Below are 25,667 nucleotides of genomic sequence, written 5' to 3'. Positions count from 1 at the left end.
ATAAACCCAAATGATATAATATTGTGTTTATTTCATATTGTTCTTTTCATTGCTTTGTTTTTGCATCTCATTCCATGTATGTAATTAGATTATTGCAAACTGATGCAGCAGCTCTATTGTAGTATATCAACGTAAGATGGATCTAGCTTGCTATTATACTAACTTTTGAGACATGCATGTACAAAATTGAAGAATGATATGCATTAAGTCCTTCTATTATTTATATTTGTAGCATATACATCATTATATAAAAAAGAAAAAAAAATATATATATATGTGTATAAATATAAATTTCTGTGCATATTTCATTATAATAGTTGATACACATTCAAAACAATAATAAATTGTAGCCCACCAAAACCACATTATTTACTTCTGTATATATAGGTGTCGAATGTGAGCAATTTTTTCCCAGTCTTCGCCTCCTTCTTTCTGGCAACGCTGTTTCAGCAAAGGACACTGGTTTATTATAAGATTTAAAATTGATTTGGGAAGACCCTCCTGTGGTAAGCGTTGGAGGTTAGGGCAGTCAAAAAGTGTCAGTGTTTGAAGGGATGAGAGTTGATAGACACCCTTGTACTCCAGTTTCTCTAGATTCGGACAATGATAGATGGATAGATCAGTAAGAGAGAGTGGAAGCAAACCTTCATCAGGAAAACATTCTGCATCCACTTCTTCAAACTTCAACCTTTTCAAAGAAAAAATGTCACCGAAAGCTCCTTTTAGTGAGCCCACAAGTCTAGAGCACTTACGGATTCTCAGCTCTTTTAGATTTGATGGCAAACTTCTGTTGGGGAACAACTCAAGTCTTGGACAGTCTTCTATGGATAGATACCAGAGAGATGGAAGCAGCATATGCATGTTTGCAGGCAATGATTCTAATTTATGGCACCTACTGATACAAAGATGCTCCAGCTGATTATGGATGAGACCCAGTGAAATCATTTGTAAATTACCAAAGCCACTGAGTTGAAGGGTCGTGAGTGTTTGGAAGAAATCCAGTGAAAAGGTACATAAAGAGACACAGTCATTACTTACTGACTCCAAAAGTGAATATATCACTAACAGATCAAGAGTGTTGGACTTCCCAACAATTTCCAGCAATGATGTTTGCATGTTGTGCCCACCCATTGTAAGACTTCTCAGTGAAGCACAGTCCAACTGCAACTTTCCACAGTCACTTAGGTGTAAATATAGAGTCCTGGGAGCGGAAGCCTCAAGTTCTTGACAGTCTTCAATTTGTAGTCTTTCCAAAGGAACAACTTGCTCTGGCAGCTCTCCTTTCGGCTTCGGGCATTTTCTTATGAAAAGTTGTCGTAGACATGGAAAAGCACGTGTCAGAGCTTGGCATTCCCACTTTTCCCATTGACTCATATTGGAGAACTCTAATGTTTCAAGGGATTTAAATGAACAAGAGTTGTTCCCATGAAAATCAGCATCAATACTCACTATCTCATCAAACCCTGAAATCTCCAGCTTCTTCAGAAATGGCAAAAGACCAAGCGGAGGAAAATGTTGGCAACATGTACAATTCATCAAGGATAAGGACACCAGATTCAGTAACGAATTATCGAGTACCCAATTTGGAAGTTGTTTACCAACAAAGTTCCTTACTGATAACTTCTTCAAGTATTTTGAAGGTTGTAGATTCTCAATTACATCCCCAGCTTTGGTTGAATCAACAGAGGAGCTGTCCATAATATTCCATTCTAACTGTAGCTCCACAAGGTCTGGTTTGTTCTTCAAATCTGCTTCTGATGCATAAGAGGGATTCTCAATATTCTGCAGCTCATGAATTGCTAGACTTCCATGAAGATTGAGTTGTCCTAATTTCTGAATACTGAATTCCTTATTTTTCTCAACATAAAACGAACTCATCAATACTTGGAGATTCTTGAGCTTTCCCAAATGTGCTGGCACAATTTTGACTTTAGTATTTATAAATTCAAGGTATCGCAAATTGTCCAGTTGATGCAAATATGAGGGAAGCTCCTTCAATCTTGGACAATAGTTCAGCTTCAGTATTTGCGACTTGTAGAGTAAACTTAAGGAGTCAGGTAATTTTTCTATTTTAGTAAAAGAGATATCCAATGAACGGAGATGCTTAAGATTTCCTACACATTTAGGCACCTCTCTAAGGTTACGACAATGAGACAGAGACAAGAAGCGTATGAACTTAAATTTGGAGAACAAGTCATCTATCGACATCTTACAATACCAAGGGAAACAAAAAGGATTATACATTCTCATGTCAGTTCGCATAAATGTATGCAACTTTTGAGTATCAACCAAACTTCCAAACCCATCAAAATGGACAATACCAATGGTTGGAAATGAAAAATGACGGCTTGTCTTGGGTATACCTTTTGGTTCATCAACTCCTAACCTGATGCAGATGTCCTCACAAACGAATTTTGCCAAATCATTTAGAAGGTCATGCATCATAAAATGCTTTGGCTCTTCTTTTCCAGATTCTTGAAAGAAGGACCAAGATAACAGATCATTGAAATAATGTTCTCCAACTTCTTTAGGACTCCTTTTGTGTAGAGGGCTTTCTAGAAAATTTTCAGCCAACCATAGTTGAATTAAATACTCCTTGTCAAACACATAACCTTTGGGAAACAAGGCACAAAAAGCAAAGCATTTCTTCAGATAAGAAGGAAGGTAGAGATAACTCAGTCTTAAAGCAGGGAGTATATCACTTTCATTTTCTGAAAAATCCCATATCTCACTTCTCATAATGCTTTCCCATTCCCAAAAGGATGATTTATTGTGTAATAGACTTCCCATTGTTTTCAAGGCTAAAGGAAGCCCATTACATTTTTCAACTATCTTCTTACCAATCTCCATGAAGTCTCGATGTGGTTGAGGATTAGCACTTTGGAATGCATGTTTTGCGAACAATTCCCAGCAATCATCTTTCCTTAATACCTGCAGGAGGTACTTTTCTGATCGCATGGTACCAGCAACCTTCTCACTACGTGTAGTGACAAGAATCCTACTGCCTTGGCCTCCGAAAATTAGGGGTTTCTGCACATCTTCCCATTTAGACTGTCTTTCGTTCCAAACGTCATCCAAAATGAGAAGAAATTTCTTCCCCGTCAATTTTTCTTTCAGTCCTCTCTGAACCACTTCTTGTTGTATACTATGATCATTTGAATCAGTAATTGTGTCAAGAATTGCTCTTGATACATTGAGAACATCAAATTCCTGTGGAATACTAACCCAAGCTTTAATATCAAATTTACCATCAATCCTTGGGTCATTGAATACATGTTGGGCGAGTGAGGTCTTACCCAACCCACCCATGCCAACAATTGAAAGTATAGAAAGTTTGTTGTGAGTGTCAGATGTGAGCCAGTTAAAGACAAATTCTCTGTCTTCATCTCTGCCATAAATAACACTTTCATTTGGCAAAGATGTATATGTTAATCTACTACTCGATCCTGGTGCAACCCCAACAACACTAGCCTTTTTCAAACCTAGAACATTGCTTTGGGTTGCAAGATCTTCTAGGTCTTCAGTGACTTGTTCCATCCTGGATTCAATTTCATTTTCAAAGAAAGTGACAAAAGGAGATTTGAGGGAATTCCACACCTTGTTAGTAGCACTCTGAGACTCAGCTTCCACTTGGCTTTTGGAGAGTTCATAATCTATTTCATCCAAGAGATCTTCTGCATCAAACACAACATCTTTGGCCCTGAGAAGCCAATCTCTCACACGTGGATCTGTGAACTGTTTTTGCTCTGCATCAAAAGCCACAACATCAATGGCTAGGAGATTCATCTTCAGGTGGCTGAGTTGCTTCTTTTTGTGTTTTCTTGCACCGAATATGTGGACAAAACGGGAAGCCAAAGTGTCGATAGTTCTCTCGACGAGAATAGAAACAAGAGCACCGGTAACCATTTCTGCTGTCATGGTAAGAATAGGAAAGGGAGTTGATCAATGGAACTGACTAATTTGAAGTGAAGCTTATGCCTTTGAATCGGTGTTGTGATAGTAAATAACAGTAACAACCTATTGTTTTAATGATGTATTTGAAGGCTAGTGAGCCAATAAGAATGGTCAATTACGGTGGCTAACTAATCAATAAATAAACCCAAATCATCTAACATTGCATGTATATATTTGAAAATAACATTGTAAAGGACAAAAAGAAATTGACGTTGCAGTAAAATATAATATAACTGCAATTCATTACATGAATAATTAGATTATAACAAAGTGTGATGCAGCTATATAGTAGTAGATTAAAGCATGAGGCAGGTAGCAGTATATTATAATAATGAGGAATTTTATGCATGGTTGCTTAAAGATGGTTCTGAAGTGCACATAGTGGCAAGTTCTGAGGAAATGTGTGGTAATGAGCTATTTTATGAATGATTGCTTTATTTTAAGGTTGCTCAGCATAATTTGTTTTTGATGGCCTAAGCCAATAATAATTGTCGATTTCAGCCACAAACTAACAAATAATTAAATCCAAATAATCTAACATTAATATTTGAAAACAACCATATAGTATTGGACAGAGAAAAATTGATTTTGCTGTAAAATATAATATAACATACCTGCAACGTACATTGGATCCACATTCTTGACGAAAGACTCTTTTTCCTACTCCTTATCTACATTGCATTTGTTACAACTGAATCATCCAAACCATTTTACTAAGTGTTTGCTGAATATTATTGTTACCTCTTAATATTACACGAGATAGCAGTATGTCAGCTAGCTAAATTACTGAATTTGAGTCTGGGATAATTATAGGCAAAGGAATACAAGGTTTCAAATGGTCTCCATGAAAAATTAGTTTTCAATTCCGTCTTGATATGTTGACAATCAAACAGTTAATTGCTCCAGATTATAATCGTTAAAAGTAGACAAAAAAAATAATCTTTTACTCAAATGTGGATTCTGAAATGAAATTTTTTTGAAAAGTTATAAAGTGGTGTTTTTAAGCATGCAATTGTCAAAGTAATAGTTTTCTTATAATTTACCGAGCAACTTGGTCTCTAGCATATACTACCTTAAAGGAGTAATACCACTGCTGGTGTGATATGAATGAACTATTGTACTTTAACAATGAAATCAACTGAGGAATATGTTGGTCTTATAGATCTCACTCCAAGATACGGTCAATTTGCAGAATATATAAGTATAGACCATCCTTATCTTATAAGCCAATTATGTTTATAAGACGATTATGTGTGAATGAGTTAATCTAACTCAATTATTAATACAGTAGTAGAATCTTTCTTAACAATATGACTTGTGTTTACTAGGAATTCCTTATTAAAGACTAACAATTGCAATAACCTATACAATCACGATAAAATTTTGAGGATTACCCAACTGGTTGAAATTGAGTGGCAAATTAGTGACCCCAATAAATAATGTCTGAAGGTGTGACAGTCACTGCAAAATATCTTGGTTGATATGTTGTAATGACAAATTAGTGACCCCAATAAATAATGTCTGAAGCTTGGCAATCACTTATGCAATGGCATAAAATTCCCTAGAATAAGTGGATTGTTGCTGCATTCTAGAAGTGAGCTTCCTAGAGAAAAACGCAATATGATGCATATTTTGGCTCAAAACTGCACCTATTTCAATGCTCCGTGCATCGGTTTCTAAGACAGAAGGCTTAGAAAATTCTGGAAGGGATAGTACAAGGGCCTTAGTGATGGCAGCTTTCAGATTTGCAAATGTTGAGGCAGAAACATCATGCCAGCAGAAACTAAATTTGTTAAAGGAAAAGCTTTAGAAGCATAGCCTTTAATTACCTGCGATAATACCTCAATTGTTTGATATTGAGTGGTGTAGGCCAATCTAACACAGCTTGCACCTTGTTCAAAAATTGTATGACCTAAGTATTCCATCTGTTGTAACCCAAAGGTGCATTTGGATAGTATTGCTTACAACTCATTGTTGCAATAATTGTAAAACTGATTCCAAATGTTGCAAATGAGATAACTATATTGGACTATATACCAAAATATCATAAAAAAACAAGACATTTTCTCAACAAATTTCTTAGCACATCATGCATCAAATATTGAAAAAAGTGGCAGGGCACTAGTAAGCCAAAAGAAATAGCAAACCACTCATAATGCCTTGGTGAGTTCTGTAAGCAGTTTTATACCTATCATCATCCTCATCCTCCTTGGAAGCTCTGTTTCTATCTGTCTGTTTCTGTTTTGGTCTTCTAAGGAGGCCTCTTTGCGTTGTGCAATAGGTTTTTATAGTTTCACTTGTAGTCTAGTTTTTAGAGTAATGGTGCAGCTGGAAGAATGTTAGGTTGCAGGGTTACTTAACTGTTTAAAGTTCCTTTTTACAAGGGTTGGAGCATCTTTAATAGTCCATTTTATTGATTTAATTCTTCGTAGATAAAAAAAATAGTTATAATAGGAAACCTCCAAGTTTCATCCTTCTTAACCAATAAAAAGGGAGAAAAGGAAAGAAGAGTATAGAAGAGAAGAGAAGATAAGAGATGGGACTTGTGCTAGGAACACCAAGTCCTTCATCTAGCATATCTTGATCCATCCTCTCAATTTGCTATTTCTGTTTGTGATGGTATTTGTAAGGATTAACAAGTTCATAACCAGGTGCTAGAGGGAACGGCAAAAACTTGTCCATAAGTGTTAACAACACAGCCAGTTTAGAGCAAGCATGATTTTCAAAATGCAAGAAGTACAATTTTGCAATGGCTTGTGAGGGTAGTGCATTCTTCTTAAATGATGAAATTGAACCTGACCATGACGATTTTATTGCTCCTCATATAGATTAATCAATTGATTTCTTAGATAAAACTTCCAAGGTAAAATTATTGTAATCTAAAATGTGAGGCCATAATGTAGACAACCATGTTGCACCAAGTCCAAAATAAACATCTGTTACTGGTAGTAGTAAACAGGCAACAACAAGGAATGTCCCTTGATTTTTATCTCCATTCAACAACCAAAGTATTTCCATTTCCTTCCAATACCTTAAAGTTAGGAAAAGGGTGTCTGTTGGTAATTTTCAAGTAATGAGCTAATCTTGGCTGAAAAAGATTATTAGAGCTACCACTATCCAATAGGACCTGTGTTTGGCATACCATTCACACAACCTTAAACCAGAAGCTCCCTTTTAAGGCATTGTAAGATAGATTTGGTTCAGACAGAAAAAGGGAAACAAAATTTTTCAGGTTCATCAAGAGGGTCAGTGTGTGGTTCAATAGATTCCTCATTCTCTTCTAGCTGCATTAACAAGTATTGTTTATTGGGATGTTTGTGAGAGGAGAAAACTTGTCATCACAAGGAAAACATAATGCCTTGCCTATACAGTTGCATTTCATATGAAACCATGGAACAACCTCTCTATCTTAATGGATCACATCAATTGCTAATCCTTCTTCATCAGAAATATGTTAATAATCGAAAAATTGTTCATCCATACCCCTTTATTACAATGCAATCTTTATAATAACAAATTAACCATATCATCATTGAATTTGTTTTCTTAGTGTGCACACCAGGTTCCATTTCTTCCTCTGCTGTAGCCTGGGTCCAAGACACAAAAGACTTTTTTTATCTCTTCTTCATTGGCATCATTTTCTAGGGTGTCTCTACCTGCACCCCAACAAATTACCTCCTGCACCCCATCATTCTTTGAAAATATCATTTTACCCCTTCTAAAAATGACTTCCAGATTATTCTTTTCGGAATATTTCCATAACATACTTTTCGGAATACATTTTATTAGGCGTGGCAAAGCGGGCCAGCCCACCCCACATTGGCCCGCCCCGCGCTTGGCCCGCAAAAATGCGAGGCGGGTTGGCCCGCCCTGCAAAGTTATTGCGGGTTAGAATTTTTGACCCGCCCCGCATAAGAGCTGGCCCGCAGGTTTGCGGGCCAGCCCGCGTTCTTTTTTCTTTTTTTAAAAATTATATATATATATATATATATATTTACATTTTGTTCTTAAAAAATTGTCAAATTAAACCTATATATTTGTTACTATCAAACCTAAATGTTTTTTCTTCCTTTTCAAACATAGTGAAATATCAAAACATTAAGATAAATATCAAATATCATTATTCTCCCACTTCTAAAACATTAAAAATACCTAATTCCAAAACATTAAACATAAACATTAATTCAAAAATATTAAACATAAACATTATTGTCGCGATTGTATTGTGTTTCTTTCTTTGAAATTTTGTGAAAACCTAATTGCGTTGCCCAACTGCTACTAAGTGCCAATTTTTTTTTCTTGTGTGTTAGCGGGTCAGCCCGCCCCGCTCCGCTGCTGGCCCGCGCAGGCTGCGGGCTACTGCGGGACGGGCTAATGCGGGTTAGCGGGTTGAAAAGGTTAGTCCGTCCCGCGTTTTTTACCAGCGGGCCGCGGGCCGGCCCGCACGGCCCGCCCCGCTTTGTCATCCCTACATTTTATGAATTCTGGATTTACCATTCTGGAAATTAAAAAAATGTGTTCTAGAAAAGATGTTCTTGAATAATTTTTTGCCTTCCAGATTTCCTATTCTAGAAACACACTTAGCATACGAAACCCCTGTTTCGGAAACACCTTTTGCTTATGAAACCCTTGTTCCACAATCATCCAAAAGGCTGCTTCTTCCTGCACCTCCATACCTTCTTGTGCCACCCTTATAAATTTTTCGTATTCCAAAAATACCCTTTTCAATATTCCAGATTACATAATCTGGAAGTCTTTTTCTAGATTCAGAATTAGCTTCTGGATTATGTAATCCAGAAGTCTTTTGTGATTAGCTTCCGGATTACATAATCCGAAAGTCTTTTCTATACATAAGATTAGCTTCCAGATTATGTAATCCGGAAGTCTTTTTTTCATATGTGTTATTAGCTTCCAGATTAGATAATCTGGAAGTCTTTTCCTAATATGAAATTGAATTCTGGATTATGTAATCCAGAATCCGGAATACATAATCCATAGGCTTATTATTTCAAATCCAAGGGGGTGGGAAAAAAAATAAAATAGTATTTTCATATTTAGTATGGGGTGGCACAAGAAGGTATGGAGGTGTAGGAAGAAAGAGTCCATCCAAAATTATCAATAATAATTCTGGTATTGCAAAGAATCTACGGGTGCAGAAAGCAAAATGTAGGGGTGCAGAAAGATAAACATTGGGGTGCAGGAAGAAATACCCCATTTTCTAAGGTCCAACCAGCTTCTGGGCACATAGCCTTTACAAGAGAAAGTCAGGTGCAGAAAGCAACAGCTTTCCATGCTTTCATCTTTATCTTTATTAGTTAGTTATCTTATTAATTTAGTTTTTATAGATGTATACGTTTCTTAATTTTATTCCTATAATCAAAGAAAACAAATTAAGAATACTAAGAATCAAAATTAGAGACCAACTAAAAAATGGACTGCATATATAAAAACATTAATGTTTAACATATATTCAACAAGCCACAATTAGACATATAGATTAATTTAATACATTTTATATACATAATAATCAGATTGATAATTCAGAATAAAAACTATTTGTCTGCTAACCTTGATCTTAAATTAATAATCTAAATGTTTTTGGCATTAACAACTTTATTATCAATTTTGGGAAAGTCCATATATCAGTTTAGGAAAAAAAAAAAATTTTAAGGTTCTTCTAATAAATCATACAAAAATATAAGTGATTATTTTCCAAATGTTATATATTTTTTAGGCAAACGAATATGTTTTTAACCATCCAAATATATAGAATTCTATGTGTGCGTATATTGCTAAAATCCAAAATATGGATATTTTGCTAAAATCCAAAATATGGATATTTTGCTAAAATTAATGTTTATTATTATAACAAGAGTATAACTTGAAGAAACTTATCAGTATACATAATATTTTTCTTCAGGTAGAAAGAAAAAAGATAAGAAATGTTGTATTTAAATAAAAAATCACATCGGTAAAAAAAACAATAATATATGAGCAAATGTATATATGTAGGTAGTATATAAACTCGTAAAAGTATGATATAATTTTTTTTTTAATCAAAAACAACATCTGGACTACAAAGTTAATTTTTGTATAAAATAATTGTAAGGCGATATATTTTTATAAAAATTAATTGAATCCATATTTTTGTTATGTTTTTCCAAAAATATTATAATTTAAATTCATAAATGCATAACTCTTAGAAAATATTCTTTTTCACTTTTGGCTTTCTAAATAAAATATTCTTGTCCCTTGAATCTATTATAGGTTTGCATACCCTCCATTGCAACCAAATACATTTTGATCAATAATTGTTTATTTATTATAATATTTAAAATACATAAATTAGATACTTCCAATATAATCGGATACATTCAGACCAATAACCGTTCATTTAATATAATATTTAAAGTACATAAATCAGATCATAACTCGTTTATAAGTTAGTAGCGGTTATAAGTTATTATTATAAAATCTCTATTTATATCTCATGATAAATATTTAATGTTTTTCGTAATGGTTTGAGTCCAACAAGATCTATAAATAGGTGATGAGTCTAAGGGGACACTAAACTTTATTTTGTACTCTTAACACTCATATTGTTAAGCACTTATCATTATCTTTGTGCTCCTACTAACTTAAGCATGAAAAGAAAGCCCATTCCCTGAGGAATATTTAGTCCTGGTCACCCTTCGAGCTCATTTTTGGTAGGATCATTTGACGCCCACCGTGGGACCCTAGTAAAACTTTTCCCTGGGACCACCATAACTACTAGATGTAGCTTATCAACATGAGTTCTTCACAAAACAACATGACCACCCAGCTCGAGGCTATCCTCCAAAGGAACGAAGAAAGCATGCAAAAGGCAATGGAGAAAGTTCTCAGACAAATGCAAAGATTGAAAGGGATATAACATCTCTGAAAGAGCAACACGGGGTGCAAGCTGAACAGAACCGAGCTGAGATACAAGCTTTACAAGATTAATTGGTGGCAAGAAATGACGACCAAACTCAGACTAATAGGAATCATACCCAGTATACGACAGAGTCCCAACAATTATCGCATGAACCACCTATTCGACAAGAACGTACCTCTCCTTACACGTATACTCCAAGATCATCCTGGAGGGAGACTCGTTATGCTCCAACTCGATGATCATCGTGGATGGAAACTTGGGGACATGAGCAAATACCATTCAAGGTACTACCTAATCCTCCTCTCATTGAAACGATGAAAGTCAATCAAGAAGGTTTCCATCCCTTTACCTTCGAGGTCATGAGAGTTCAACTACCCCGAAAATGAAAATGGTTGAGCTTGGAAAAATACAACAGGACTTCAAACCCCGAGGACCATCCGGTTGTAGCCATGCACACCCTACTAATAGGACTTTGTTCAGGGGAAGTTCTTAGACACCCTTAATGCGGATCCTCCCGCCAACATTGATGAACTTCACACTCAAGTTGTCTGATACATCAATATTGAGGAGAATGTTGATGGAAGAAGAAAAATAATGAAAACTTCAAAACTTTTCACTTCAGAACAATATCCCTAAAAAATGCGAACCGATACATTTGAATATTATACTCCCTTTAATACAAGTTGGGTTGTGATCTTGCACGAAGAGTGCAACCTCGGGTTGGTGTAACTTTTGCCTCCAACAACTAGTCATCCATCAGCTGACTTGACCAAGAAATGCAATTATCATCACAACATGGGCCACACTACGGAAGAATGTTTCAAGGTAAAAGATCTAATCGAAGAACTTATCCGATCAGGTGCTCTTGGACACTTCGTACAACAGGCGTAACCCGATTTTGGAGGACACTCCCGAACATCCACAGGAGAAACGCCTTTTTGATTGACACAATGTGCAAACTTTATGGTTCCCTTTGAATGTGATAAAGTGCTCTTTTTTCTTACCTCAGTTTTTTATCTTTAAGAAGGGTTTTTTTCAGGTAAGGTTTCAATGAGGCTTATTCTTTTGAAATAAAGTTCCTTTTTACACATCATGGTTTATAATGATACTTATTGTAGGCTATTATTCGAATTCAAACAAACATCGAAAAACTTCATTAAACTTGAACCAAATGGTCAAATCACAATCCAAGTTCAAACGAACATCGAAAAACTTTATGAAACTTGAACCAAACGGTCAAGTTACCACCCAGATGAAACCTTATCAAACTTAACCAAACGATGAATTTATAATTCGAATTCAAAACATAATTTTTTTTATAAAACTTGAGTACTATATTTTGAATTCAAACTATTATTAGAAATAATTAACAAAGTACCATAAAATTTCACATTTTTTAATTAAGTCAGTACTTATTAGGTGAAGTGATTGTTTGCTTTCATAAGAGTACTTTTAGTTCAGTACTTAATAAAAGAATTCATTATATTGAGTTTTTATTATTTGATTTTTCTGTCATCTCGGATGTCTTAATTCTTTGATTTTTTTTATCAGAAAAAAATGATTATAATAGAAATATTTAAGAGATATCCAATCCTTACACAATAAAAAAAATATCAAAAAATCTAACATACCACTGAATATAATCATAAGAGCAAAAGCAAAATTATATGCAACTAAAGCTCCCTCACTTGCTCTTACTGATTGCAGCTGAACCCATACTTTGATTTTGTATTCTCAAGTACAACATTAATAACATTAAACACGAAATTTTGGTACCGTAATTATTTTTACTTTAAAAATGATATTATTTCGTGGTCCACATGGTTGATTAAATTTTGTTTTAGTATTTAATTTTAAAAAATAAAATATTTTAATTTTTTATAAAGATAATAAGGGATTCAGAGTTTATTTTTAATATTGTCTAAGTTTATGTATTCAAAATTGTAAAATCAAATGATTATGTTATTTAATTGAAAAAAAAACATAAATTTAATTAAAAAATACAAAAGAATTTGATATTTTAATTGAACAAAAATAAAAATTATTTTAAATATTAATAATTTTTTAATTTATAAAATAGTATTTAATTTAGTATTAACTCATTATTTTTTGTGTTTAAAATTAGTTGTTATTTAATAATTCTCTTATAATATATATAATTATTTTTAAAAAACTAAATATGGATTAATATTACATATATATAATTAACTGAACAATAGTAAATCAGAAGTATCTCCAATAAGAGATTGGATATATAACTGTTAAGAAAAAAAAAATCAATAGGAAATGTAAAATTCAAAGCTGTGGTGTTGCAAGTTGTTTATTTTTTAAAATTTTATATTCCAAACAAAAAATGTATTTGGTAAAAATTAGGTTAAACTTTATTTTAAAGGGATTTTGGAAAGCATTTTCCCTTTCTTTGCAAAACAAAAAGGTTTATTATTCTAAGTAACCTTTGAAAATGCAAGATGTCTAACTTCTGAGTTTTTAGTCTAGAGAAAAAATTTAGATTGACATTATTATTTTTCTATAATAGGTTTATTTTATTAAATTGGTGTTGGTACAAATTCTTAACGAAAATAAGTTCAATTATTTAATTATGGTTTGCCAAAATTGATGTAAAAAAAGGTTGTTTTTTTACTTTTTAAAAAGAAATAGTGAATGTTAAATTGAGTTTCTAAGATATATGTGCGTTGCCATTTATAGTTAAATAAAAAAATGAAACTTAATGAATTTTATTCTCTATAAGTAAAATATTTGAAAAAATAAATAAATTTTACTTTCTATAAGTCATTTGACAAGGACATAGAAGTTATCAACAACTAGGGTACATAACCCTACATTAAAGAAGACAACTGGAAATAAAAATAGAATCAAAATTCAAAAATTAAAAATTAAAAACTGGTTTTATATTCTAAAGATTTGAAAACCCTAAACTAAAAATCACCCAAGAGAAAATCATAGACCTAAGATTGATGGTGTCCATGCATTTGCAAAACAACTTGATTACGTTGACGTTTTGTCACATCTGATGTTAATTTTGTTTTCTCCATGATGAGATGACAGAGAAAGAGGATTGGAGGGGACAAAGAGCATGTAATTAAGGAAGTCATAAAGAAGAAAGATGAAAGAAATGCAGTAGTAGGTGGTTCTAGAGCACATTACATATTCTTTTATTCTTTTCTTCCACAGTTTGAACATTGGAAGGGTGAGCACATATGTGGAAAAGCGTGCAGTGCCAAACTTCAAGAAAAAGTTGTGTTGATAGAAACAAGGAACAAGGAATAGTCAAGGGCATAGCAGTGTGATAATGCAGAAGAGAAAAGGTAAAAGAATTGGTCAAGTCACCCCTCATTGAATTCATTTCATACCCAATGGAATTAACAAAGGCGTTCAGATGCAAGACACAGGTCCATAGTGTTGGCACTGTCTAATAAATGCCAATGACATTCACAATTAAACGTAGTAGTGTGACTCATTATTGTGTTGAGTAGTTTTACTCAGAACAAGCAACTGCTATAAATGCTCTTCTTTTACAGCAAGGTCTAATCATCTTTTTCTCCTATCTAATACCAACTTTAACTGTGTAACGTGTAACTTGTGTGGCCAAACCAAAATATGACAGAACAAAAGTGAGAAACACAAAAGATTGATGCAGATGCAATTGATTCAAGCATTGTTATGGACAATGTGGTTATCAAGTGTTGTACCAGGTCAAGTTTTTTTACCATAAATTTTGGTGGATTTCACTACAGTGTATTGTCATTACTAGAACAAACTTTTATGTAATTAATAATCATAATCATTATCTTTCAGACACTGTTCTTTCTTTACTTAATTTGCATCTGAGTGCTTATACACAATCACCCAAATGAAACAGTACAAAAATAGTTAATTATCTTAATTATAATATGTTATTTTATTGTTTATATATTATTCAATGAAGGAAAACTCAATAAAAAGTTGTTTTTTTATTGAATATTGAATGAATGTTTGTTTTAACACATCTCTCTCTCTCTGTGTATATATATATATATATATATATATATATATATATATATATATATATATATATATACTGTGTTTTTTTAATTTTGATAAATTAGATATTGAAATATGTACTGGAGGTTAAAATATTTTTATCCTTGGTAAAAACAGTAAAATAATAATAATAATTAAATAGGGTCAGCTACTTATGTTGACGTCATATTTAAGTTTCTACCTAGAAGTTCTGCAAAGATGTAAAGAAAATATTAAAATGCAACTTGAGCTCTGAGGTATCATGTTCTTGAGAAGTGCCCCTCAAAATTGTGAAGATTGTGGTAAGATTCTTTTTTCTATATCTAGTGTTGTCAAAACTCTTAATATATAACAATAATAATAAAAAGTAATTGTAATCATACACTCATGCATTCAAATTATGATATTAATTTAATCATCTTCATCATACATTTTATCTGTTATGAGCTTTTTCTCACACATTATCTCTCACCAATATGATTTCTTTCTCTCTATATGTGAATATTATAGAACAGTTCTGTGCTGAAATTATGCAGCAGATCAATGAAAATGACAATTAACAGAGAGCATGAAAATTTCCAAACTTAGAGTAATAGTATTTCCAACATGAGGAATTGCTTACATTATATGTATAGAATCTGAAGAATATGACAGCGTTATGAGTCCAAATTTATACATTGTGAGTGATAAAATATGCAGGTGGAGATGATTGAAGATGGTAATCACGAAACCACAATCAAATGAACCATATTATAGATGAAATATTAAATGAAAAGTTTAAACTAAATTAATCACCTATGACTAAAAATAAAGAAGGGATAGATTGACAATTTGCACCAGTGTACAATCCTATTTATTCGTCTAAAATTTCAGTTGTTTTCATGACAAAAATATTCTTTTTTATACCATAAAATCAGAAGTTGTATACTGGAACAAGTTGTCAATATATCATTACTGTTAAAAATATATAACCTGGTGAAACCCTAGGAGCGGTTGGCAGTGTGGCGGTCGTCGCCGCCGCCAGCAGCACTCTGATGCTGAAGCTGGTTGAGTTGCCCTAAGCTGGCGGATATGTTCATGGCCAAGAGGCTTGCATCGTAGTTGTTGCCTCCATCAAAGGTTCTTGCTACTTGTTGGTGTTGGTCTCTGGGGAAGAACTGGTGGTGGTGGAAGTGATAGTGATGGTCTCGGGCAAAGGTATTAGCAGTGTTATTCTGGTGGTGGTGGTGGAAGGCTGCGGCGGATTCAGAGGCCATGAGGGTGTGGTTGGTGGTGATGCTTAGGTTTTGGTACCTAGAGAGCTCAGATTTGGCACAGTAGAGATCCATTTGAAGCTGGCGAAGTTGGTGCTGCAAAAGGGATATCACTCCAACACAGCCATACACAGGGTCACGGAGTCTCATCTCAGCTTCATAAGCAAGGGAATTCACAGCATCTTCACGTTGATGAGGGTGCAAATCGTTGAGAAGCTTGGTGACATTGCTGGCCCCAAAGATTCTATGAACATTTGCAAACTTCTGAGGTTGGTCAGGAGGAAAATATGGTGCAAAAGCACACTCAGGTTGGCACTTGCGACGCAAGAACTTGCATGCTGCACATGGTGAATTTGAAGAGGCCATGGTGGATTCACTCACTTTGTTGAAGAATCCTCTTCCTAGTAGCTATAGATAGCTGCTATCTCTTTTTTTTTTTCTTTCTCTCTCACACCACCATTAATTTCTGTGACGCATTCACCATGTTTGTTATCACTATATTGTAAAATAATGATAATAGTAATAAATGTTATCAAGAAAAGAGAAGTGATCAATTAATGTGTGTGTTAGATGGCCAAATCCATTATTTTAGGCATCTTTTTGGTACTCTCCATTATTTTAAGCTACACACTCTTTCCCTCCCTTCTCTAGTTATTTTACTACATTTATTTTCTCCTTTGAAATTCAATATCAAACCACCTCAATTAATAGAAATTGCTTCCCTTTCAACATGCCCATAAATTATCTCTTGATTAAATTTTATAATAAGTTATATCCTTATTCTTTTCAAATTTTGGTTATTTTAGTATGTCTTGAGAGGGAAAAAGGAAACAAATATCTAGAATAAAAAAAAAATATGATTCAGCAAGGGTTTGTCAACTGGGTTTGGGTGGAATAAAGATATTTGGGAGATCCAAGAGGGAGAAGATGAAAAGAGCAATGGGATTGAGGAAAATACAAAAGTGACAAAAACAAGGAATAAAATAAGCATATATAAGTTGATTCAAAGATTGATTTAGCAGTCCACTTTCATATCCTGAGACAAAATCCTTGATTCTTGTGCTGCTGGCAGAGGAATTGAAGACAAAACCAAGAGCCAGGGTTTGTACATGAGGAAGGAGTTTTTTGCCTGGGGAAAAAAATAATGTTGAATGTTTGAAGGCAGAAGACACTCCCTAGTGTAAGTAAGAATGAGAATTGATTGTTTAACTTTGTACGATGGAAGGGTATAAATATAGGGACAAGAACTTAATTAATGTAAATTGTTACACTATATTCTACACTTTTTAAGTTGGATCAATGCATAAAAATTTTCAATTTTCTCTGCTAATAAATCTTTATAACTTGCTTGACATGTTCATTTTCCTCTTCTTAGTTTGCTTCCTTTGTAGTTTATGAAGCCATGACGAACGAGAAAGTAGTAAAGAAATGGAAAGAAAAACATATTTATATTGTTCAAATTAATGGGACGTATTAGTACAATAAGATTTTCTTTACAAATCTCAACCACTATATATAAAACTCCAATAACTTCATATTTATGAAGCAACAAGAAGAAGAGGTACAGTAAAAGAGTCGGGTCTCAAATATCCTAAAAGAGCATAAAAAGAAAAATGGAAAAATCCTCATTCGTTACTAATGAGGAACAAAGACTTCGTAATTTTCAAATATGTATACAAGATGAAAAAAAATGAAGAATTTAAAAATAAAGAAAGAAAAAATTCTTTATTTTCATACGGTAAGGAATTAGCTGAGACAATTTTACTCCAGATGCACCTACCACACAAATAGAGAATGATAAAACAGAAACTTCTCAAATGTTTAAGGTAGAAGGTAATGAGTAAAGAAATAACAAGAAAGAATGACACACAAATAAGGTGGTTTCATTGAAATGTTAACAAACCTAAATCTATATCAACAAAAAAATTGACTAAATTATGATATTACAAGTCTTAGTTTCTCTCACAGCAAACTCTCACTCAAGTATTATTCAAAGGTTGACATCATCTGATGATACAAAGGTCCTAATATATACAACAATGCGATTATAATTAACACAAGTGAAACACAATTATACTAACAAGGGAGAGACATGAACAATACTTCCCATTTATTGTGTTGGAAAGCCATTTAGATACTTTTGTTACATGGTCCAAGTATTTTTAGACGCTAAGAGACTAGATAATTTTATGAGACTCCTTAACACATACAAAGAAGTTGCATATAAACACTAGATGGTCTAGTAATTTTAGACGAATTAAGAATCTTTAGAAACGATTTTACTCAATCTTCAAGAACTCTGGATAACAACATTCGAATAAATATGTGTTTTATTACAAAAGAGAACATATCATTATAACTCTTTGATTAAAGCCTCCAACCATCAATCTCTCTTTGAATTTTCGTTGACCATTTTTCTAGATTACCATCTTTATGAATGAGAATCCATTTACAGTTGACCAATCAAGAACTCATATGTCTACAAACAAGAGTTCAAGTATTATTCTAATGAAGTAACTTCATCTCCTCATTCATGACATCCTCTAACACCTCATTAGCAGCTATTAAGGAGTATGCAACAAGGTATTGTGAAAAACAGGATGAACACAAGAAGGGATGGTTGAATTGTGTTTTTAAAAAATCTTCTCGCTATTTTTCGCAAATTTCGCCTGATATTGTATTATCAAATGATAAGTGTGATCCAGATAAGATGATCTGATGAAATATTTTCACAAAAAAAAAGTTTTTATCCTTCTTCTTAAGTTAGTTATAGATAGATAACATGCAAATAAACACAAAGAGAAGCGGGAGAGATTACACACTCTTTGCTTAAGACAAATACAATGTTTGAGTGATAAACATATCATAGGTTTTCTCACTAAAAAGGGTAGTGTCTTTTTCTCATATACAATGGTTAGGTTCTCTTTACTAGTTTTCTATGATGAACACAAACAATGTTTTTACAAAGTTTTAAGCTCGGATAAATTTGACAAAGTTTCAACACTTGCAAAATATGATTATTCTTCTTGTTTTTTAAAGTATGTCTTTATATAGACTTGGAAAAAGTAGTTTTTGCATTTTTATTTTTTTTTGTCATTGAGTATCTTTTTAACTCTATTGATTGTCTTCCTCTTCTTCTTTTGTTAGCATTCTCACCATTATGGCTACTCCCATGCTCACATTTTAAAGATATTAGCTTATAAGCCATTTCAATTTCATTGAAGATGACGTCCTGGCTTATCATACATTTCTTGAATCCTGGCTCAAAACACCATAGACAATATCCTTTTACAGCTTCTGGATAAGCCAAAACCATGTAACTAACAACATGTGCATCTAATTTTCCTTGCCTAAAGTGAGCATATGTATCGCAACCAAAGATTCTTAGCTTTTCAAGGTTAGGGAAATGTCCTTGCGAGATTTTCTCAAGAGTCTTCATCTCTAGTGTTGTTAAGGGACATTTATTGATTACATCGGGAGTAGTAACAACAGTTTCAATCCAAAACACCTTTGAAACTCTAGCACTCAACAACTTGCATTTCACACTTTCTAGAATAATCCTATTGAACCTCTCAATTAGGTTATTCGGTTGAGGAGTCTCTACTAACATCCAATGCCTTGTGCCCTTCTCCTTGTAGAAGGTGTTGAACAAATGTGAGAAGAATTCAAGATCGATATCATGAACATAATTAATGGTCCCCAGAGGTCAACATGAACACAATCAACGGTTCCCTTCGTTCTATGTCGTCCAACATTAAAATGAATTTTTCAAATTTTTCCTCGAACACAATGTTCACAAAATTTCAACTGCTCAATTCTGTCATCATCAAACAATTGTTGATTCTTCAACTCAACTAAGCATTTTCAAGTACATGACTTAGCCTTCTATGTCATTTCTCAATATTAAATAAGATCGTTTGCTCAATAGTAGATATTGAGCCAAACATTATAGCACATTCTGAGGGATACATCTCATTCTTCCTTACACCCTTCATCACTACCATGGATCCCCTCAACACCTTCAACATTCCCATTTTTTTCCTTTAAACGCATATTTCTTCTTCCCAAGCTCACCAAGGGATATAAGGTTGCACTTCAAGTAAGTTAAGTACAAACCTAACTTCCTCAAGCACTCTCTCAGTTCCATCTTCCACTGGAGTTGTTTCATACACGTAGACGATTATTAACACTAGACTGTTTACCAAATCTAGATGATCTGTCAAAGTTGTTACCCTTCTTCTGCCTATTTGGAGGCACCCTTTGGTGTGGCATTCCTTCTTACAATGGTAACATATAATAGACGATGTATATCCATTCATGTTCATCCTCAAACTGAACTGCTTTTACCTCCTCTATTATCACTAGTGGATGATATACCCCTTACTTCAAGGTCATCTCCAGCACCAAATGCCTTAATATTAAATAGAGAATGATAATAGAGAAACAAATAGATGTAACGGGTAGAAGGTAAACAGTAAAGGAAGAACAAGAATCACACATACAGAAATAAAGTGGTTCAATTAAAGTGTTCAATTTATAATTTCCACTAAAGAATTCACTATAATCTTATATAACAACTTAGTTTCTCTCATAACAAAAATATTGCTAGACTAACAAAAAGACAAGTGAACAATTTTCTCTTTCTTGAATTGGAAAGTCACTTAGACAATTTTACTCGATGATTTAAGTTTTAGTAGACACTAAGAGACTACATGGTTTATTGGGACTATCTACAATATAAAAAAAAAAAAAACTACATATCAACATTGGACGATCTAATACATTTAAACAGTTTAAGAACCTTTAAATAAGATTTTATTGAATCAAGATTTACACATAAATAATATTTTTTGTTTCCACACACCTAAAATATTGGTGGTTAATTAGATACCAATTTATCAATTATTTATCAATAATAGAAAATAATTTAGCTATCAATAATTTTTTTAGTCTCTAAAATATTATCTAATTTAGTCAATATAATAACTAATTATTTTTTATTTCTAAAATTAATTTCTATTTAATAATTTTTTTAGTAATTACATAAGGAACTTCTATTTAATAATGAACTCTATTCATAACAGAAAATGTAAAAAATAACCGATAAAAAATTGTGAAAGTTAATCTTGATTAACAATTGAGTCTAGAAAATTAGTTTGCGTATGTGAAATAAAGACTAGTTGGAAATGAATAATTCATTTGTGGGTCCTAGACTCATATCAGGTAGAAGTTATATGGTTATTACCGTGGTGAATGTGTGGCTGGAAGGTGACACAATTGGTGAAGGATTCCTTGGTTGATTGGATCTAAAAGGGTTAGAAACTAATACTGTTGGCTAATACTGAAAAGCTGGAGTGAAGGTTTAAAGTGAAATTTCAGGGAGAAACTTGGTGCAGTGTTGAAGTATGTCACAGCTGGAATTCACGGGCAAGGCAAAAGATGACTAATCCTGTTGGTGAGCAGTTTAATAGGAAGGAAAAAGGAAAATCTGCAGTGCTGTTCTTGGCTGCACAGAGTATCACAGAGCTGTTGGCAGTAGTCCAATGTAGCCTGCAGTTTGCTGCATAAAGTGTATGTATTTTGCTGCATAATGTGAATGCAGTTTGCTGCATATTTGTGAATGCACTTGTTGCTGCATAATTCTGAATGCAGCTGCTGCTGCATAATTAAAAATATCAGTACTAGTAGAAGCTTACTTGTTTTCTTTTACTATTTTGGACTATTGTATAAGGTTTGGCACCTTTGAAAGTTTTTCCTTTTATTTATTTATTACTAGTAGGTTGACCCGTGCAACGCACGTGACTTTTTCGAAATTTTTATATTTAAATATTAATATTAAAAATAATAAATTTATTTTGATATATATAAATTATTAATCTGATGAAATGAAATTAAATATATTGCAATAGTATAAATTTATATAATTTTAGTATATTAATGAATTTAAATAATGTAACATAATTAAAAATTCATGAATATATTTTGGCCATAATAAATACATTACAATATCAATACAATAAAATATTTTGAACAAATAGATTATTATATAAACAATTATCTAATACTATGTATCCATTTTGAAGTCCTCTCATTTTGAAGTCCTCTTCACCAACCTCATGCTATCTTCAACCTGTAATTTAATCTGCAAAAAAACTCTCCAAAAAATCTTTGCAATTAAAAAATAGAATAAACTCTCCAAAAAATGTTTACAATTAAAAAATAGAATTCAGGAGATTATACCAAGTACAATTATTACAAAAAAACTCTCAGTAAATGTGTGTTTCTTCAAGAAACAGATTGTAGGCAAAATCATATTAAATTATGAATTCACCTTTTATGATCTAAATTAAATTAAAATGTAATGTAATATAATACAACTAAAACATAATGAAATACTATTATATAAATAACTAAAGATCTTAAAAACCATACAACAATAATAAACATATATACATCATCATGTTTCTATATAAAAAAAAAAACAACAATTAATACTTGAATGACTAATTAATAATAGACAATATACAAAGAATAAAACGAATATAAGCATTCTCTAATATTAACACAAAATATATATAATAAAAAATATGATAAAAGATTTTTCTGACTTTAATATACTGGCAATTGTTATAGTGTTAAGCATATGTAATAATGCCAACCTATTATAAATATACCAGATAATGAAACAAATTTATAAATAAACAGATGAACAAATAGAATATGAACAATACTAAACAGAAACATATAGTGAATATAATATAAACATAAAGAGTACCTAACTGTTCAGTTTTCCAAAAAAGTCCAAGCAGAAACATAAATATGTATGAGCTTTCTTAGTCCTTGGTAACTATTATGCTATGAGAATAATAACCGAAATTATGCAGGATAACTTAAACTGTGAATAGAAGTAAGTAACAAAACCCTGATATGAGAAGAAAGATTTCTCGTATCACATTCGAAGATTATCTTGTCTCCTTCACGATAAGAATGAAGACTACAAAAATTCTTCCACCCTTTTCCAAGTTTAATCCGTCTAAAAGGAGGCTTCCCTTTCAAGATCTTGCATTCCACATTCATTAGTAGACCATGCAGAGTAACCTTGTTGAATCTCCCTTGTCAAATATATTGTGAAAATTTAGCAGGAAGATCCTACAACAATATCGAAATAATAAGAAAATAGAAATAAAGTAGAATAAAATAAAGAGCATTTTGAAATAAATCAATTTTATACTAACCAAATAACTGAGTTGGATACTTGATCGAGACAACTTTATTGAAAAATGATCAAAGGGACCAATGCTTAAGGGTTCCTTACCTTCAATTTCTTCCAAATAACGATCTACTCTACTCTGAGGGACGTCATCCATATAAACAGTTATATGGAAGGCGTTGTGACCCACATAACGGAATAAAATGTAGTTATCATCTATGAAACCATAAAAATCAAATAAATTAAACCATCCACTCAATATTTCCGGCGACAATAAATTTTCGTTATATTCCACTATATGGACGTTTCCTTCTGAATCAGCCAGTGTCCACTCCTTTCCCAGTTCTTTTTGAAACTCGATGGCGAAAGCCCAATCTACATAACCAAGCTATTTTTTATGAAATAAAGAAAAAAAAAAGGTCAGGAAATGAAGACAATGTTGAAAAGAAGAAATTTTGGAAAAAAAATAAATATACATACTTCACCACGGCTGTTCATGCACCAAAAGACTCCTCTTGTTGGAAGTCTAATGATTTCTTCAGCACTGGGCGCCATTAAATGAGTAGTGGAGAAAACACCAAGAACTCAGTAGAAGAGAAAAAGAGTAATAGAGAAACCACCAGAAACAAAGTAGTAGAGCACCAGAAAAAAAGTAGGGTTAAGGATATGTTATAGAAGATTTGGTAGAAATGAGTACGGTTGTTGGGAAGCGAAATATTTAATGTTTAATGTTGAAATAATTATCTATATCTACCAAATCTGATAGGGAAGAGGAATCAATATTTTGAGAAATGTGTAAGAGAGATTACATTAGCCACGTGTATCTGTAAAAATACAAAATCAAGCAAGTCAGACTAAATTAAAAAAAGTACAATCTGAAAAATTGTGAGTTGATTGTTATCAGATACATGGAAAGCACACATTTATCAATAAATAAAGCCTTTAAATATCTTTTTTGATTTTAAAAAATTGTTTGATTTAATAAATATTTTTGAATAATGAATTTGTTCATTTTTAAGAAGTTTGATGATGAGAAATATAACATAAAAAGAATTCGTCCCAGAAAAAAAATCAATTCTCACAACATATAATGATTTGACATAAATAATAATAATAATAAGCATGTAAATCCAACGGTTAAAATTTAAATAATTTATAAAATAAATGATTGTTTAAAAAAATAAATTTTGAAATCCTTAAATTTGGAAATTGGGATGAAATGATTACCTGCTTCACAAACTCTGCATAGGAAAAAACAATTAAATTTCGAAAAAAGTTTTGCATAGGAAAAAGCAAATAAATTTCGAAAAAAGTGTATCAGGAAAATAAAAAGGGCACACTCTATCTCAAAAAGAATAAAATAAATTATTGACTTAATTAGTCTGATACCTATTTAATGCAACCATTTATCAATAAACAAAAAGCTTGAAAATAAGAAATGATCTACCTTTTATCTTGTGGACCATAATGTTGATATAATATGAGCACAGTAACTTATATAATCATTTAAGGTATAAGTTATGATTTAAGATATAATTTGAGCACAGTAACACATTACACAAAGAAATTAAAAGTGTCCAAATAGTAAAAACGCTAAAAATTAATAAAACACATAGTTATTACTAATAAAACAAACTATTAAAATGTACACAAAAATGATGACAATACCTGTAAAGGTTCTTGAAACAAATAACTCACCTGAAATATTCTAGATAAAAAAAAAATTATATCAGTTATAAAAAAAAATACTGATTAAAATAAGATAATAATAAAAATTTATATATATAATATATAAACGTATTGAAATTTAAGAAATTGTTTTAACTCTAATATTAACAGTACCTGAAACATTGTGTCCTGTGGTGAGACCAAAACATTATACAAAGAAATGTGCAATAGTAATTCTACAAATCATCAAAATATAGTGTGAATATAAATTAAATAATAAGCAGAGAGTAACGAATATACTGCAAAACTGTCCAAGCAGTGCTAATACTACATCAAATTTCTTCATTAAAATTACTTCCTTTTGAATCAATGTTGATATTTGTCCTTAATATCTTGAATGAGATATGATCATCCAGTACGCAACCCTCAATAGAATTTGACTCCATAAATCAAGAATTTCACATTGCCTTTCAAGAGCCTGAATAAAAGATTAAGTACACAAATAGGTACACGAAATTTGTAATAGTAATAATAAATTATGTAATTAATAATTTAAGTAAACATACGTCACCAAGTGCTTTACAGATTCATCATTTCTGAACTTTAATTTTACAAAACTGTTACTTCTTATAAGTAATTCCTGTAA

At 32.3% G+C, this 25,667-nt stretch overlaps 2 protein-coding genes across 2 annotated transcripts; both read right to left on the bottom strand.

Moving 5' to 3' along the window:
- Nucleotides 1-285: 285 nt before the first annotated feature.
- Nucleotides 286-4,011, bottom strand: LOC137833117 (putative disease resistance RPP13-like protein 1). The gene has a single exon (XM_068641493.2). It carries the CDS (start codon nucleotides 3,916-3,918, stop codon nucleotides 370-372), a length of 3,549 nt encoding a protein of 1,182 aa, XP_068497594.2. The 5' UTR covers nucleotides 3,919-4,011; the 3' UTR covers nucleotides 286-369.
- An 11,606-nt stretch (nucleotides 4,012-15,617) lies between these two features.
- AS2 (Lateral organ boundaries (LOB) domain family protein) lies at nucleotides 15,618-16,611 on the bottom strand. Its single transcript, XM_068637270.2, has one exon. It carries the CDS (start codon nucleotides 16,507-16,509, stop codon nucleotides 15,874-15,876), a length of 636 nt encoding a protein of 211 aa, XP_068493371.1. The 5' UTR covers nucleotides 16,510-16,611; the 3' UTR covers nucleotides 15,618-15,873.
- Between the last annotated feature and the right edge of the window lie 9,056 nt (nucleotides 16,612-25,667).

Source organism: Phaseolus vulgaris, chromosome 11 (genome assembly GCF_051622355.1).
Source record: "Phaseolus vulgaris cultivar YP4 chromosome 11, ASM5162235v1, whole genome shotgun sequence".
NCBI classification, from domain to species: Eukaryota; Viridiplantae; Streptophyta; class Magnoliopsida; order Fabales; family Fabaceae; genus Phaseolus; species Phaseolus vulgaris.
The sequence above is the reverse complement of the archived record's forward strand: the minus strand, read 5'-3'. Positions and strand labels throughout refer to the sequence as shown.

Bases quoted from the DNA above. Each gene is read 5' to 3' on its own strand.
- LOC137833117 (XM_068641493.2), bottom strand. From the start codon at position 3,918: ATGACAGCAGAAATGGTTACCGGTGCTCTTGTTTCTATTCTCGTCGAG.
- AS2 (XM_068637270.2), bottom strand. From the start codon at position 16,509: ATGGCCTCTTCAAATTCACCATGTGCAGCATGCAAGTTCTTGCGTCGC.